This window comes from Hordeum vulgare, chromosome 5H, assembly GCF_904849725.1.
Source record: "Hordeum vulgare subsp. vulgare chromosome 5H, MorexV3_pseudomolecules_assembly, whole genome shotgun sequence".
Lineage (NCBI taxonomy): Eukaryota > Viridiplantae > Streptophyta > Magnoliopsida > Poales > Poaceae > Hordeum > Hordeum vulgare.
Window position 1 is genome coordinate 564,963,521 of NC_058522.1, and position 16,010 is coordinate 564,979,530.

At 50.1% G+C, this 16,010-nt stretch overlaps 1 protein-coding gene across 1 annotated transcript; it reads right to left on the reverse strand.

The window, feature by feature from the left end:
* Window positions 1-4,115: 4,115 nt before the first annotated feature.
* On the reverse strand, window positions 4,116-5,266 carry LOC123397329 (chaperone protein dnaJ A7A, chloroplastic-like). Its single transcript, XM_045091919.1, has 4 exons — window positions 5,234-5,266; window positions 4,849-4,998; window positions 4,258-4,761; window positions 4,116-4,178 (listed from the first exon to the last, which is right to left on the reverse strand). Exons 1-4 carry the CDS (start codon window positions 5,264-5,266, stop codon window positions 4,116-4,118), a joined length of 750 nt encoding a protein of 249 aa, XP_044947854.1.
* Between the last annotated feature and the right edge of the window lie 10,744 nt (window positions 5,267-16,010).

Here is a 16,010-nt window from a genome sequence, read left to right on the forward strand (position 1 = left end):
GGGCCCAGCGGTAGTACCGCTGCAGCCAGCGGTAGTACCGCCCCTGGTCAGCGGTAGTACCGCTGGAGTGCCGGCGGTAGTACCGCTGCAGCCAGCGGTAGTACCGCTGGGCTCGGGGTGTAAGTCGGGGTAACGGTCTGATTTCTTCCCCCACTATATAAAGGGGGTCTTCTTCCCCTTGGCCTCATCCATCCGTTGAGCTCGTGTTCTACCTCCATTGTTGACATTCTTAGAGCTTGCTTACTCTCAATCCCTCCAATGATTCTTGCTTGTTCTTGAGGGAAAAGAGAGAGGAGATCTAGATCCACATCTCCACCAATCACTTTCTCCTCTATGTGAGGGGAACCCCTTGGATCTTGATCTTGGAGTTCTTTGTGAGCTCCTTGTTCTTCCTCTCATATTTCTCCATAGCTTTCGTTGTTGTGGAGGGATTTGAGTGTGAGGGACTTGACCACTTCGTGCGTTCTTGTCATTGCATTAGTTGCATAGGGTTGAGTTCTCCATGGTGATACGTGGAAGTGAAGTTTGAGAAGCTTATTACCTTTGGTACTAAGTACCCTAGTTATTGTTCTTCGCGGATGCTTTGGCGTCCTAGAAGCTTGGTGGTCTCTCAGAGCTCAATCATTGTGGTGTGAAGCTCCGGGCAAGCGTTGGGGTCTCCAATTAGGTTGTGGAGATTGCCCCGAGCAATTTGTACGGGTACCGGTAACCGCCCCCAAGGGTTGCCACGTGTACGGGTTCGGTGACCGCCCCCAAGGTTTGCCATTTGTACGGGTTCGGTGACCGCCCTCAAGGGTCCTTTAGTGGAATCATGACATCTTGCATTGTGCGAGGGCGTGAGGAGATTACGGTGGCCTTAGTGGCCTCTTGAGGAGCATTGTGCCTCCACACCGCTCTAACAGAGATTAGCATCCGCAAGGGTGTGAATTTCGGGATACATCATCGTCTCCCCGTGCCTCGGTTATCTCTTACCCGAACCCTTTACTTATGCACTTTACTTTGTGATAGACATATTGTTTATTGTTATAAATCTTGCTATCACTTAGTTGTTTATCTTGCTTAGCATAAGTTGTTGGTGCACATAGGTGAGCCTAGTTGTTTGTAGATTTTGTGCTTGACATATTAAACGTTAGTTTTATTCCGCATTTGTTCAAGCCTAAACCTTAATTATTTTAAAGCGCCTATTCACCCCCCCCCCCTCTAGGCGACATCCACGTCCTTTCACCTGGGATAGCAAGGATGGACGTCGTTCTTCTTTTGTCGTTTGTTTTCGTCCGTAGTCGGACCCTGCTCTTACTCTTGATGTTTATGTAATGTACTGATGTGACTCTGATGTAGCTTGTGGCGAGTGTAAGCCAACTCTCTCTATATATATCTCTTCTTTTCAGTACATGTACTTGTAACGATATCCATTCTTGCGACACGACGAGATGCGCTTCTATCCCTGACGAGGCCCTCGTGCCAAATTGAGGATAGGGCCGCATCTTGGGCGTGACAGTGAGGGAGGTGGCGGCTGATACGTCTCAAACGTATCTATAATTTTTGATGGTTTCATGCTGTTATCTTGTCTTCTTTGGATGTTTTATGTACCTTTTATATCTTTTTTGGGACTAACTTATTAATTATTTTTTTCCCGAACGGAAGAAGATCAGGGGGCCTCTGGCCAAGCCAGGTGGGCTCCAAGGAGCCACAAGCTCCCACTCCGCCACCAGGGGAGGCGGTGGTGTCAGGGCTTGTGGCCTCCCTGGCCGCCCCCTGACCTAGATCCTTGGCCTATATATTCCCAAATATTCAGCAAAAAATCAGGGTAGCCTCGAAAATACTTTTCCGCCGCCGCAAGCTTCCGTTTCCGCGAGATCTCATCTGGAGACCCTTCCCGGCGCCCTGCCGGAGGGGACTTTGGAGTTGGAGGGCTTCTTCATCATCATCATCGCCCCTCCAATGACTCGTGAGTAGTTCACTTCGGCCCTACGGGTCCGTAGTTAGTAGCTAGATGGCTTCTTCTCTCTCTTGGATCTTCAATACAAAGTTCTCCATGATCTTCATGGAGATCTATCCGATGTAATCTTCTTTGGCGGTGTGTTTGTCGAGATCCCATGAATTGTGGATTTATGACCAGATTATCTATGATATATATTTGAGTCTGCATGATTTGATATCCTTGTAAGTCTCTCCGAGTCTTGGGTTTTGTTTGGACAACTAGATCTATGATTCTTGCAATGGGAGAAGTGCTCGGTTTTGGGTTCTACCATGTGGTGACCTTTCCCAGTGACAGTAGGGGCAGCAAGGCACACATCAAGTAGTTGTCATCAAGGGTAAAAAGATCGGGTTTTTATCATTGGTTTGAGATTATCCCTCTACATCATGTCATCTTGCTTAAGGCGTTACTCTGTTCTTATGGACTTAATACACTAGATGCATGCTGGATAGCGGTCGACGTCTGGAGTAACAGTAGTAGATGTAGAAAGTATCGGTCTACTTGTTTTGGACGTGATGCCTATAGATATAACCATTGCATAGATATCGTCACGACTTTGCGCGGTTCTATCAATTGCTCGACAGTAATTTTTTCACCCACCGTCTACTTGCTTTCATGAGAGAAGCCACTAGTAAACACTACAGCCCCCGGGTCTATTCACACCCATCGTTTACACCTCCGCTTTTACTTTGCTTTGTTACTTTGTTGCTTTCAGTTCTCACTTGGCAAACAATCTATAAGGGATTGACAACCCCTTCATAGCGTTGGGAGTAAGCTTTTATGTTTGTGCAGGATCTTGAGATGCTCCTCCACTGGATTGATACCTTGGTTCTCAAACTGAGGGAAATACTTACCACCGCTACGCTACATCACCCTTTCCGCTCCGAGGGAACACCAACGCAAGGCTCCAAGGCCACGGGGGAAATCCTTTGCATACTTGCCTAGGAAGTCCCTTAAGGCGTAGCCGCAGCAGAAGGATCAAGACAAGTATTCTCCCGTCGACGTGCCTATTTCTGGCGCCATTGGAAGGTCTTTTGTTGCAGTAGCAGCGGCTAGGGCAGGGAGAGGTGGAGGCGCACCCCTAGATGGGCCTTGGGCCTCCTGCGCTAGGGTCCCCCCCCCTTTCCTCTCTTGCCGCGCCTTGGACCTAGGTGGGAGGCGCAACAACCCACTCTGGGTTGGTTTCCTTCCACCTTTTGGCCCATGTTAGCCTTTCGGGCTGGTGGACCCCCGGAACCCTTCAAGTGGTACCGGTACGTTACCGGTGACGCCCGAAACATTTTCGATGTCCAAAACCCCTCATCCTATATATCAGTATTTACCCCGGACCATTCTGGAGCTCTTCGTGGCGTCCGGGATCTCATCCGGGACTCTGAACAACCTTCGGTAACCTCGTACACTATTCCCATATAACCCTAGCATCATCGAACCTTAAGTGTGTAGACCCTGCGGGTTCGGGAAGCATGCAGACATGACCGAGACACTCTCCGGTCAATAACCAACAGTGGGGTCTGGATATCCATGTTGGTTCCCACATGTTCCACGATGATCTCATCGGATGACCCACGATGTCAAGGATTCAATCAATCCCGTATGCAGTTCCCTTTGTCTATTGGTATGATACTTGCCCGAGATTCAATCGTCGGTATTCCCATACCTTGTTCAATCTTGTTACCGGCAAGTCTATTTACTCGTTCCGTAGCACATCATCTCGTGGCTAACTCCTTAGTCACATTGAGCTCATTATGATGATGTTCTACCGAGTGGGTCCAGAGATACCTCTCCGACACACGGAGTGACAAATCCCGGTCTCGATTCGTACCAACCCAACAGACACTTTCGGAGATACCCGTAGTGCACCTTTGTAGTCACCCAGTTACGGTTGTGACGTTTGATATACCCAAAGCACTCCTACGGTATCCGGGAGTTGCACAATCTCACGGTCTAAGGAAAAGATACTTGACATGAGAAAAGCTTTAGCATACGAACAACACGATCTAGTGCTATGCTTAGGATTGGGTCTTGTCCATCACATCATTCTCCTAATGATGTGATCCCGTTATCAATGACATCGAATGTCCATGATCAGGAAACCATGATCATCCATTGATCAACGAGCTAGCCAACTAGAGGCTCACTAGAAGTTCATCAGCGTGTTGTACGCGTGCTTGATCCTCAGAAACTTCTCCCGAGCATTCGCCTACATTGAACCAGGATTTTGGTCAACAAATTCTCCATCACCTACCACCGGACCAGAGTAGCAGTTAATCGGCACACACCTCCTTGTTGACGTCCAGGTGGTACTTGAGCGCAAGGCGCCGGTACGCAGGCTTGATCTCGGCGGGCGCGGCCGACGGCGACACGCCCAGCACCTTGTAGGGGGACTCCCTCCTCCGCCCGCCTCCGACGCCGGCGCTCGCGCGGACCCGCACGCTCGCCCACCGCGTCCACCGGGAGGAGCTGGAGCCGGAGCGGAGTGAGACGACGGCGGGGAGGACGGGGCGGAGAGGAGGCGTCGAGCCCGGAGTAGAGCGGTGGTGCGAGGGAGGGGGCATGAGACGCGGGGTGGCGACGGCGGCGGCGTGCACCGACAACGCCATGGCGGACGGATTGGGTTGTGGGGCTTGCGACCAGGCCGCTTCGAATGGCTCGCTGCTCACGGCGTCCTCCGCCATCCAGATCGGCTCGCGCAGAGGATCCAACGGCCGTGCTACAAGCTGATTATGAGTAGCATCCTCTCGTGGTGCCAAGTTCACTGCAAAAACTGTAAGTTCACATGCCCTCTTTTTCCGAGATTTTTTTTGGGTGAAATAATTGTATTACTCAACTTATTTAAATTGATAACCTCTATAGTCTGCCTTGAATCCAACGGTTGACGAAACAGCAGCAGTAAGTTCCTTCACGCAGAGCAGACGTGTTCCTCGCGTGAAATCACAGAGCAAGCTGGTGCCGATATAATGACCCTCGCTCGTGCTGTCGTGCAGTGCAGTGTAGGTCGGGCCGGGGTAATCACCGTGCACCTTCTAACAAGAGGGCGCTCTCATTCTCATCGCAACACCGCAATTAAAAACAAAAGAGTAGCAACGTCGAAATTTCGAAGCAAGATACCCGTAACGGCCTCTCTGCGATTTGCGACGATTTCCGTCTGGTTTTTTGTTAATTATCTCTCCCTAATCTCTTCCTAATAATAAAGCAAATAGGGTTTCTGGTCGTCCGTCATTTAAACTGCCCCCAAAGTTGGCTAAAATTACCCACCAATGCCACTCGTAAGTCAAAAAAACTGTTCATTTTTCGAATTTCTGAAATCGGCGCTGTTATTTGTTGTTATAGACACCGATACGTTAATAGATCAGTAGTCGATGGGTAGCGGGATGGCTATCGATTCAAGCTGGGTTCGATCCCTGGTTCTCTCTTTTTCGTGGTTCTCTCTTTTTCGTGCAGGTCGGTGTTTTTTTTAATTTCTTTTTGATCGTGTGTTTTTTCTCAGGTTTCGATCATACGTGTTGTACTCATCCCATCGTAGACATACCGCTTCATACGTTCCCCTCGGCCTATTCCTCCTTGTTGAACGTCCCTACATGCTGCCTAGCCCTTTTCGGCCTGGACTGTATGCCAATACTGAAGCAGCATATACGGTGGGGCTTGATCTTGCTGGCGTGAAACGCATCAGCGGAAGGTGGGAGCTCGACAGAAGAAGAAGGGTATGGAATCTGGACGCAAGGAGGGACGGGGACGAGCTGTACAGAGGGGCATGGGAGAAGCTGGACATTATAAGGGAGGATCTGGACATAACAAGGGAGCAGCTGCTGGCCGATGAAAAGGAGCTGGACATAGGATGGGAGCAGTTGAACGTAACAAGGGAGGAGCTGGAGAAAAGAAGGTCTCAGGTTAACAGTGCAAGGGAGAACGTGGAGGAGTTGAAGAGAATAATAACGAACCTGGAAAGGCTGGACAAAAGAAGCGAGGAGCTGCGTTTGGGACCTTCTCCTTCACCTGCTTTGGCCCGTGGAGCGGACCTTGTTCTTCGCCTGCTACAGGTGGAGGCGAGGCGGCAGCCCCCGCAGGAGGTGCGGCGGGTGGTACTTGGAGTGTGGGTGGAGATGATGTGCTATGCTTCGCACCACTCCAGTAGGGATTCACACGCCAGGCAGCTCAACAGTGGCGGCGAGTTCATCACCGTCGTCTGGCTTGTGTCCACTGCCATGTTCAATCTCCGGTACCGTGACGAGCCCTGGTTTAAGAAGGGCGTGTGGGAGTTCTTCAGGCCACCGCCAAAGCGCGTGTATTATAGGCGCTTGCGCTACATATTGTCCGGCTACCCAATTCGGATGTGCTTTGCTAGATGCGACATAGCACTAACTATAACCAGGATAACCAGGTGGGTGTCGAGGTGGGGGTGAGGAGAGGACCCGCCTTTTTCCCCTGCAGCAGTATGCGGTTCAGCTGGAGTTTTCATTCCCAAAGACCATTCATTCACTTACCTGTGTGTTGTACTCAGCTCATATCATGCTTGTTGCAGCGCTACTGTGGTCTAAACTTTTTCTTCTTACTTTTTTTTTGAACCGGAACTTTTTCTTCTTACTTACTGGAGATGAGGAGCCATGTTTAGGTTTTCAATCTTCCCTGAACAAGTATATCTCTCCCTAATAATAAAGCAAATAGGGTTTCTGGTCGTCCGTCATTTAAACTGCCCCCGAAGTTGGCTAAAATTACCCACCAATGCCACTCGTAAGTCAAAAAAAAAAAACGGTTCGTTTTTCGGATTTCTGAAATCGACGCTGTTATTTGTTGTTATAGACACCGATACGTTAGCAGATCAGTAGTCGACGGGTAGCGGGATGGCTATCGGTTCAAGTCTCCACATGGGAAGGGTTCGATCCTTGGTTCTCTCTTTTTCGTGCAGGTCGGTGTTTTTATTAATTTCTTTTCGATCGTGTGTTTTTTTCCCAGGTTTCGATCATACATGTTGTACTCATCCCATTGTAGACATACCGCTTCATACGTTCCCCTCGGCCCACATGTATGCGAACCTCCACGTCGCGAGCTCGCCTGGATTTCTTGGAAAGAATCTACCTGTTTTTTTCGTGACCCCTCACAATACGGTCGATCTGTTGGAACCAAACACAACATCCATCGCTGCCTTCCGCCTGATCTCCCATAAATATAAGCTTGTCAAGGAGAGGAGAGGTGAGGAAGGGTGGATCCGTGGAGCGGAGGGGCGGCAGAACCGTGTGCAAGCGAGGCCAATTTTCGTGAGTATAAGTCTGACAGTAGAAGTGTAGGGTACGAAAGGATGGGCAGAGCCTTAGCTACTGCGAGGATGTATGAGTTCAGGCCCCTCTACGATGGAGGTAAAAGCCCTACGTCTCAGTGCTCTTGGGAGCTTAGTGTCGAGTGGAATATAGGATTATAGTAAGTGCCAGCCCCTGCACCAGTGGGGAAGGGCGGCTTATATAGAGTGCGCTGCCCTTCATAATGACCCGGTGGACAGGGGTGGAATAGAGGCGAGTAAATGCCTACGTTACAGGTAACATAAGCCTTAAATGCTAATAATGGTGTATGGAAACGTATGGCCGTTGTCCTCCTGGGAGGTTACGATGTACAGAGTGGATTCCAGTCGGTACGTTAAATACGCTCCGAGTGCTCGTCGCCGACTGGATGGTGGGGGAGTCCTTAGTTCAGTCGGAACCGTCTAAGGCTCTTGTCCTCTGTGAAGGGTAGTCCTTGGGTAGGACCTATAGGGCAGGCCTATGACCCTACCCTCTGGCTATAACCCCATCATTAGTCCCCGAATGGATCGGGGTTGGAACGATGAAGTGATGTCTGGAGTATGGATCCGACTGGTATGGAGGTGACTTTGGCGTTGTTTGCCTCGATCCATTTTATCCTTTCAACCAGTGATCCGAGTGAATATATCAGTGAAACGAACCGAACCATCAGAGACCGAGTGCTTCCGCGGAATCCTTCGACGTGACTGGTCAAACTGACAGCGCCGGATTTTCCGGGATCCTCAAATTTTGGTTGTCGCTCGCTCAGCGGGGATGATGACATCGCCATCGAGTAGGTTTTGCCGCCTCGATTACCGCTCCTTTATCTTCTCCACTAACATCGCAGCAGCCGGTAGTGGAGATAAGATTTCGGGTCCACCTGTTAGTGACCCAGTCGGAAGCTTATTTAAGCCTCTCCGGCGGGATTTCTTGTTGCGCTGCTCATCTTCCTCGCATTAATCCCGCTCCTCCCGTAGCTCTCTGCACGCCTCAAGCCTCCTCCTTCCCCTCCTCCTCTGCGGATCCGTCGCCTTCGCCATGACGAAGGGGCAGACCAGCAAACTTGAGTCGCAGAAGAAGAAGAAGAAGAAGAAGGGGGGGGGCCCTACTCAGCGGCGGCAGCGGGCGCTGCCGGCGGGTTGGATCCAGGGGGATTTCCTCCCCTCCTCGGTGATGGAGGACGACTTGCTGGAGCTGGTGGAGCACGGCATGATCGTCAACAAGTCGTGGAGGCTGCCGGAAGGCGAGACGGAGCCGGTGCCGAAAGAGGGGGAGCGCGTCCTATTGCTCAACCACGTGTTCAGGGGCTTTTCCCTGCCTCCCCACCCCTTCTTTCGAGGTATCATGACCTACTTCGGGGCACAGCGCCATCATTTTCCTCCAAACGCAATAGCCCACCTTGCTGCATTAGTCACCCTTTGCGAGTGCTTTATTGGATGTCCCCCTCACTGGGGGCTCTTTAAGTACGTCTTCTCCGCTAGATCCCAAACCGTCAGAAAGCTTAGCCAGTCGGACGATAAGACCCATCTCCTCCAGCTCTGCGGGGGTTTAGGTTTCCAGAAGAAAACAAAGAGTAGCTACCCCCCCCCCCCTCCAGTTGTCCGAGTCAGTTAGGAACTGGCAATCGACCTGGTTCTATTGCCAGGACATTGCTTGTCCAAATGCCTCGAGCGGGTTGCCACCTTTTAGCCTAGACCGTCGGGCCCTCCCAGGAAGCTTGCGCTCTCTATGGGGGAAAGGATCCAGATCCAGCCTTTGGTCGACGCGCCGATAGCCGTCGCCCGCAAGGGAGTCACCGACACGGACCTGTTGGAGACTTTTCTGGGTCGGCGCATCCAGCCGCTGCAAGCCCGATACCACGCCATGTGGCACTACGCGGGGCCTTCGAACTCCACTCGGTCTCATCCAGAGTGCGTGACCGGGGAGACTGTGAGGGCGTGGGTCCGCGGCATCACAGGCGCGTGTGATAACCCCGAAGGAGCCCGGCGGGTGAAGCCCTTCCGCGCCGACAATCCTCCTCCGAATGAGGTAAGCGCATCTTGTCGAGTGCTTTTAATCTTCTTAGACTTATTCCTTTTCTTGTCCTGCTGGCTGACGTTGCCGAATGCGTTTTGTGCAGGAGTGGACCAACTGGTATTCTGCTGTCTCGAACGGGAATCCGGCCAAGGAAGAGGAGGGCAGCCAGGAGGGCAGCGTGGATAGCACCGAGTACGTCTCCGACAGTGGGGAGACGGAGGAGGAGACGGAAGAGGAGGAGGAGGAGGATGGGGAGCAGAGCTCGCCACCTTCACCACGAGAGCACCGAACTAAGCGCCGTCACGATCCCGCTGCTCCGCCGGCTCCTCCAGCGGCCCCGAGTGCTCTGCCAGCCCCTCCCGTGGCTCCGAGTGCTCGGAGTGTGAAGAGGACCAGGGACACTGCTGCCTAGCCCACGGACCAGCCGTCCAAGGTGGCCAAACCTAGCGGGCCTAAGCCTCGGAAAGCTTTGCCTCGGATGAGGATCGTTGTTCCAGTCGCCTCAGCGTAAGTGTCTTGTTCTTCCATCTTCCTTCAGTATCTGACTGAACTCATGCTTATCCGTCGAGTGGATTTCACTCAACAGAGCTGCTACCTACGCCACCTCTCTGCCGCGCCAGGACGATGATCCCATGGACGCGGATAACGCCGCCACGTCCCAGCAAGGTACGTTGTCACGACTCCGAGAGTTTGTACTATTGTTTCGTGAGTGCTGTCTTTGATCTTTCCCTTTTTCTGTAATTTCATGTTGTTCAGTCGGGCTTCCTTCGGAGGTGATCCATCTGGAGGACGACCACCAAAGGGGGTCGGAGCCAGCTTTGGCGCATGTCCTTGAGGTTGTCCCATCTACCGCTGCTCCCACAATGAACGTGCCGCCGACTGAGACGGTGTCGCCGACTGAGACGGTGTCCCTCACGGCGGAACCGACTGGAGCGGAGGTCGGGATGCCCAAGGGGTCTTCTGTCGCGCCGGGTCCGTCAACCGTTCAATATGACGCTCGACGCCTCCCGGAAGACCAGGTGGGGGCTGCCAAGGACGCCATGGTGCAGGTGGAGCTGATGGTGGGTGACGCCAAGGGAGCGTATGACTCCATCGCGTCTTTGTACAAGAAAAGCTTGGAACTCCGGGACGATATCCGAGTAAGTGCGCTAGTAAGTGTTTACTTTCCTCTTGTTACCCACTGGGGGTTTCAGCGACATACTCGGATACAGTAGGATGATTTTGTAGTGGGTTCACTCCGAGTGAACCCAGTGGGTGTAGTCCCCGAGACTTCTGTCGGGTGCTTGCACCGGCAGTTGTCTTTATATGTATTTTCCGTAATCTGAACAGATCAGAGCTGATCTGCCCGAATGGTACCAGTGGGGGCACTCCGAGTGCACCCACTCGGTATAGTCCCCGAGAGTAGTGTTACTCAGGTCGGGTAATAGTAGTCTCATAGTGTTGTTTGTTCGCTATGGAGCTCGATAGGGCCGGCCTGTTCGAGCTGCATATCAGTGGGGTCACTCTTAGTGAACCCACTGGGTGTAGTCCCCGAGACCGCTGTCGATTGCTTGCAACGGCAGGGGTCTGAAGAATTTTGGACTTTGATTGTTTTGTCATATGTGTCGATACTTTTTCCTTGTTGAATGTGTCTGATCCTCCCTTTGTGCCTATTTGGCAGAAGACTTGCGAAATGGGATCTGCGTACAATGCTCTGAAGGCTGAGAAGATTCAGCTTGCTGCGGACTTGGAGGCGGCTGTGAATGACCTGGTGTTGGGGAACGTCGCATGGGAAACAAAAATTTTCCTACGCGCACGAAGACCTATCATGGTGATGTCCATCTACGAGAGGGGATGAGTGATCTACGTACCCTTGTAGATCGTACAGCAGAAGCGTTTAGAGAACCGGTTGATGTAGTGGAACGTCCTCACGTCCCTCGATCCGCCCCGCGAACAATCCCGCGATCAGTCCCACGATCTAGTACCGAACGGCGGCACCTCCGCGTTCAGCACACGTACAGCTCGACGATGATCTCGGCCTTCTTGATCCAGCAAGAGAGACGGAGAGGTAGAAGAGTTCTCCGGCAGCGTGATGGCGCTCCGGAGGTTGGTGATGACCTTGTCTCAGCAGGGCTCCGCCCGAGCTCCGCAGAAACGCGATCTAGAGGAAAAACCGTGGAGGTATGTGGTCGCGCAGCCGTGAGAAAGTCGTCTCAAATCAGCCCTAATTGCTCCATATATATAGGAGGAGGGAGGGGGGCCTTGCCTTGGGGTCCAAGGACCCCCAAGGAGTCGGTCGAGCCAAAAGGGGGGGAGGACTCCCCCCCCCCCCAAACCGAGTTGGACTTGGTTTGGTGGGAGGAGTCCCCCTCCCTTCCCACCTCCTTCCTTTTTTTTCTTTCCTCTTGATTTTTCTTCTCTTGGCGCATTGGGCACTTGTGGGCTGTCCCACCAGCCCACTAAGGGCTGGTGTGGCTCCCCCAATGCCTATGGGCTTCCCCGGGGTGGGTTGCCCCCCCCCCCCGGTGAACTCCCGGAACCCATTCGTCATTCCCGGTACATTCCCGGTAACTCCGAAAACCTTCCGGTAATCAAATGAGGTCATCCTATATATCAATCTTCGTTTTCGGACCATTCCGGAAACCCTCGTGACGTCCGTATTCTCATCCGGGACTCCGAACAACATTCGGTAACCAACCATATAACTCAAATACGCATAAAACAACGTCGAACCTTAAGTGTGCAGACCCTGCGGGTTCAAGAACTATGTAGACATGACCCGAGAGACTTCTCGGTCAATATACAATAGCGGGACCTGAATGCCCATATTGGATCCTACATCTTCTACGAATATCTTATCGTTTGGACCTCAGTGCCAAGGATTCGTATAATCTCGTATGTCATTCCCTTTGTCCTTCGGTATGTTACTTGCCCGAGATTCGATCGTCGGTATCCGCATACCTATTTCAATCTCGTTTTACCGGCAAGTCTCTTTACTCGTTCCGTAATACAAGATCCCGCAACTTACACTAAGTTACATTGCTTGCAAGGCTTGTGTGTGATGTTGTATTACCGAGTGGGCCCCGAGATACCTCTCCGTCACACGGAGTGACAAATCCCAGTCTTGATCCATACTAACTCAACTAACACCTTCGGAGATACCTGTAGAGCATCTTTATAGTCACCCAGTTACGTTGCGACGTTTGATACACACAAAGCATTCCTCCGGTGTCAGTGAGTTATATGATCTCATGGTCATAGGAATAAATACTTGACACGCAGAAAACAGTAGCAACAAAATGACACGATCAACATGCTACGTCTATTAGTTTGGGTCTAGTCCATCACGTGATTCTCCCAATGACGTGATCCAGTTATCAAGCAACAACACCTTGTTCATAATCAGAAGACACTGACTATCATTGATCAACTGGCTAGCCAACTAGAGGCATGCTAGGGACGGTGTTTTGTCTATGTATCCACACATGTAAATGAGTCTTCATTCAATACAATTATAGCATGGATAATAAACTATTATCTTGATACAGGAATTATAATAATAACTATACATTTATTATTGCCTCTAGGGCATAATTCCAACAGTCTCCCACTTGCACTAGAGTCAATAATCTAGCCCTCACATCACCATGTGAATTACATTGTAATAAATCTAACACCCATACAGTTCTGGTGTCGATCATGTTTTGGCCGTGGAAGAGGTTTAGTCAGCGGGTCTGCTACATTCAGATCCGTGTGCACTTTGCATATATTTACGTCCTCCTCCTCGACGTAGTCGCGGATGAGGTTGAAGCGTCGTTTGATGTGTCTGGTCTTCTTGTGAAACCTTGGTTCCTTTGCTAAGGCAATGGCACCAGTGTTGTCACAGAACAAGGTTATTGGATCCAGTGCACTTGGCACCACTCCAAGATCCGTCATGAACTGCTTCATCCAGACACCCTCCTTAGCCGCCTCCGAGGCAGCCATGTACTCCGCTTCACATGTAGAATCTGCTACGACGCTTTGCTTGGAACTGCACCAGCTTACTGCACCCCCATTAAGAATAAATACGTATCCGGTTTGCGACTTAGAGTCGTCCGGATCTGTGTCAAAGCTTGCATCGACGTAACCTTTTACGGCGAGCTCTTCGTCACCTCCATACACGAGAAACATCTCCTTAGTCCTTTTCAGGTACTTCAGGATATTCTTGACCGCTGTCCAGTGATCCACTCCTGGATTACTCTGGAACCTACCTGCCATACTTATGGCCAGGCTAACATCCGGTCTAGTGCACAGCATCGCATACATGATAGAACCTATGGCTGAAGCATAGGGGACGGAGCGCATATGCTCTCTATCTTCATCAGTTGCTGGGCACTGAGTCTTACTCAATCTCGTACCTTGTAAAACTGGCAAGAACCCTTTCTTGGACTGTTCCATTTTGAACCTCTTCAAAACTTTATCAAGGTATGTGCTTTGTGAAAGTCCTATCAGGCGTTTTGATCTATCCCTATAGATCTTAATGCCTAGAATGTAAGCAGCTTCTCCTAGGTCCTTCATAGAGAAACTTTTATTCAAGTAACCTTTTATGCTCTCCAAAAGCTCTACATTGTTTCCAATCAGCAATATGTCATCCACATATAATATTAGAAACGCCACAGAGCTCCCACTCACTTTCTTGTAAATACAAGATTCTCCAACCACTTGTATAAACCCAAATGCTTTGATCACCTCATCAAAGCGTTTGTACCAACTCCGAGATGCTTGCACCAGTCCATAAATGGATCGCTGGAGCTTGCACATCTTGTCAGCATTTTTAGGATCGACAAAACCTTCGGGTTGCATCATATACAATTCTTCCTTAAGGAAACCGTTAAGGAACGCCGTTTTGACATCCATCTGCCAGATTTCATAATCGAAAAATGCAGCTATTGCTAACATGATTCTGACGGACTTAAGCATCGCCACGGGAGAGAAAGTCTCATCGTAGTCAATACCTGGAACTTGTGAAAAACCCTTTGCCACAAGTCGAGCTTTATAAACGGTCACATTACCGTCAGCGTCCGTCTTCTTCTTAAAGATCCATTTGTTCTGAATAGCCTTGCGGCCCTCAGGTAATATCTCCAAAGTCCATACTTTGTTCTCATACATGGATCCTATCTCGGATTTCATGGCTTCTAGCCATTTGTTGGAATCTGGGCCTACCATTGCTTCTTCATAATTTGCAGGTTCATTGTTGTCTAACAACATGATTGATAAGACGGGATTACCGTACCACTCTGGAGCAGCGCGTGATCTCGTCGACCTGCGTGGTTCAACAGAAACTTGAACTGGAGTTTCATGATCATCATCATTAACTTCCTCCTCAACCGGCGTCGCAACGACAGAGGTTTCCCCTTGCCCTGTGCCACCATCCAGAGGGATGAGAGGTTCGACAACCTCGTCAAGTTCTATCTTCCTCCCACTCAATTCTCTCGAGAGAAACTCCTTCTCGAGAAAAGCTCCGTTTTTAGCAACAAACACTTTGCCCTCGGATTTGAGATAGAAGGTGTACCCAACTGTCTCTTTTGGGTAACCTATGAAGACGCACTTTTCCGCTTTGGGTTCCAGTTTTTCAGGCTGAAGCTTTTTGACATAAGCATCACATCCCCAAACTTTAAGAAACGACAACTTTGGCCTCTTGCCATACCACAGTTCGTATGGTGTCGTCTCAACGGATTTTGATGGTGCCCTATTTAAAGTGAATGCAGCTGTTTCTAATGCATAACCCCAAAATGATAACGGCAAATCAGTAAGAGACATCATAGATCGCACCATCTCCAACAAAGTACGATTACGACGTTCGGACACACCATTACGCTGTGGTGTTCCAGGCGGTGTTAACTGCGAAACAATTCCACATTGTCTTAAGTGAGCACCAAACTCGAAACTCAGATATTCACCCCCACGATCAGACCGTAGGAACTTGATCTTCTTGTTACGATGATTTTCCACTTCACTCTGAAATTGCTTGAACTTTTCAAATGTTTCAGACTTGTGCTTCATCAAGTAGACATAACCATATCTACTTAAATCGTCAGTGAAGGTGAGAAAATAACGATATCCGCCGCGTGCCTCTACGCTCATTGGACCACACACATCAGTATGTATGATTTCCAACAAGTCACTTGCACGCTCCATTGTTCCGGAGAACGGAGTCTTAGTCATCTTGCCCATGAGGCATGGTTCGCACGTGTCAAGTGAATCAAAGTCAAGTGACTCCAAAAGTCCATCAGCATGGAGTTTCTTCATGCGCTTTATACCAATATGACCCAAGCGGCAGTGCCACAAAAATATGGCGCTATCATTGTTTACTCTAACTCTTTTGGTCTCAATGTTATGTATATGTGTATCGCTATCAAGATTCAATATGAACAATCCTCTCACATTCGGTGCATGACCATAAAAGATGTTATTCATAGAAATAGAACAACCATTATTCTCAGACTTAAAAGAGTAACCGTCTCGCAATAAACAAGATCCAGATATAATGTTCATGCTCAACGCAGGCACTAAATAACAATGATTTAAGTTCATCACTAATCCCGATGGTAGCTGAAGTGACACTGTGCCGACGGCGATTGCATCAACCTTGGAACCATTTCCTACGCGCATCGTCACTTCGTCTTTCGCCAGCCTCCGTCTATTCCGCAGTTCCTGTTTCGAGTTGCAAATGTGAGCAACAGAACCGGTATCGAATACCCAGGCACTACTACGAGAGCCGGTTAAGTACA

Coding starts and splice junctions, on each gene's coding strand:
- LOC123397329 (XM_045091919.1), bottom strand. CDS start 5,266: ATGAACAGTTTTTTTGACTTACGAGTGGCATTG. Junction 4,762..4,848: donor CTGCTGCTGTTTCGTCAACC/GTTGGATTCAAG, acceptor TCTCGGAAAAAG/AGGGCATGTGAACTTACAGT. Junction 4,179..4,257: donor ACCTGGACGTCAACAAGGAG/GTGTGTGCCGAT, acceptor GGTTCAATGTAG/GCGAATGCTCGGGAGAAGTT.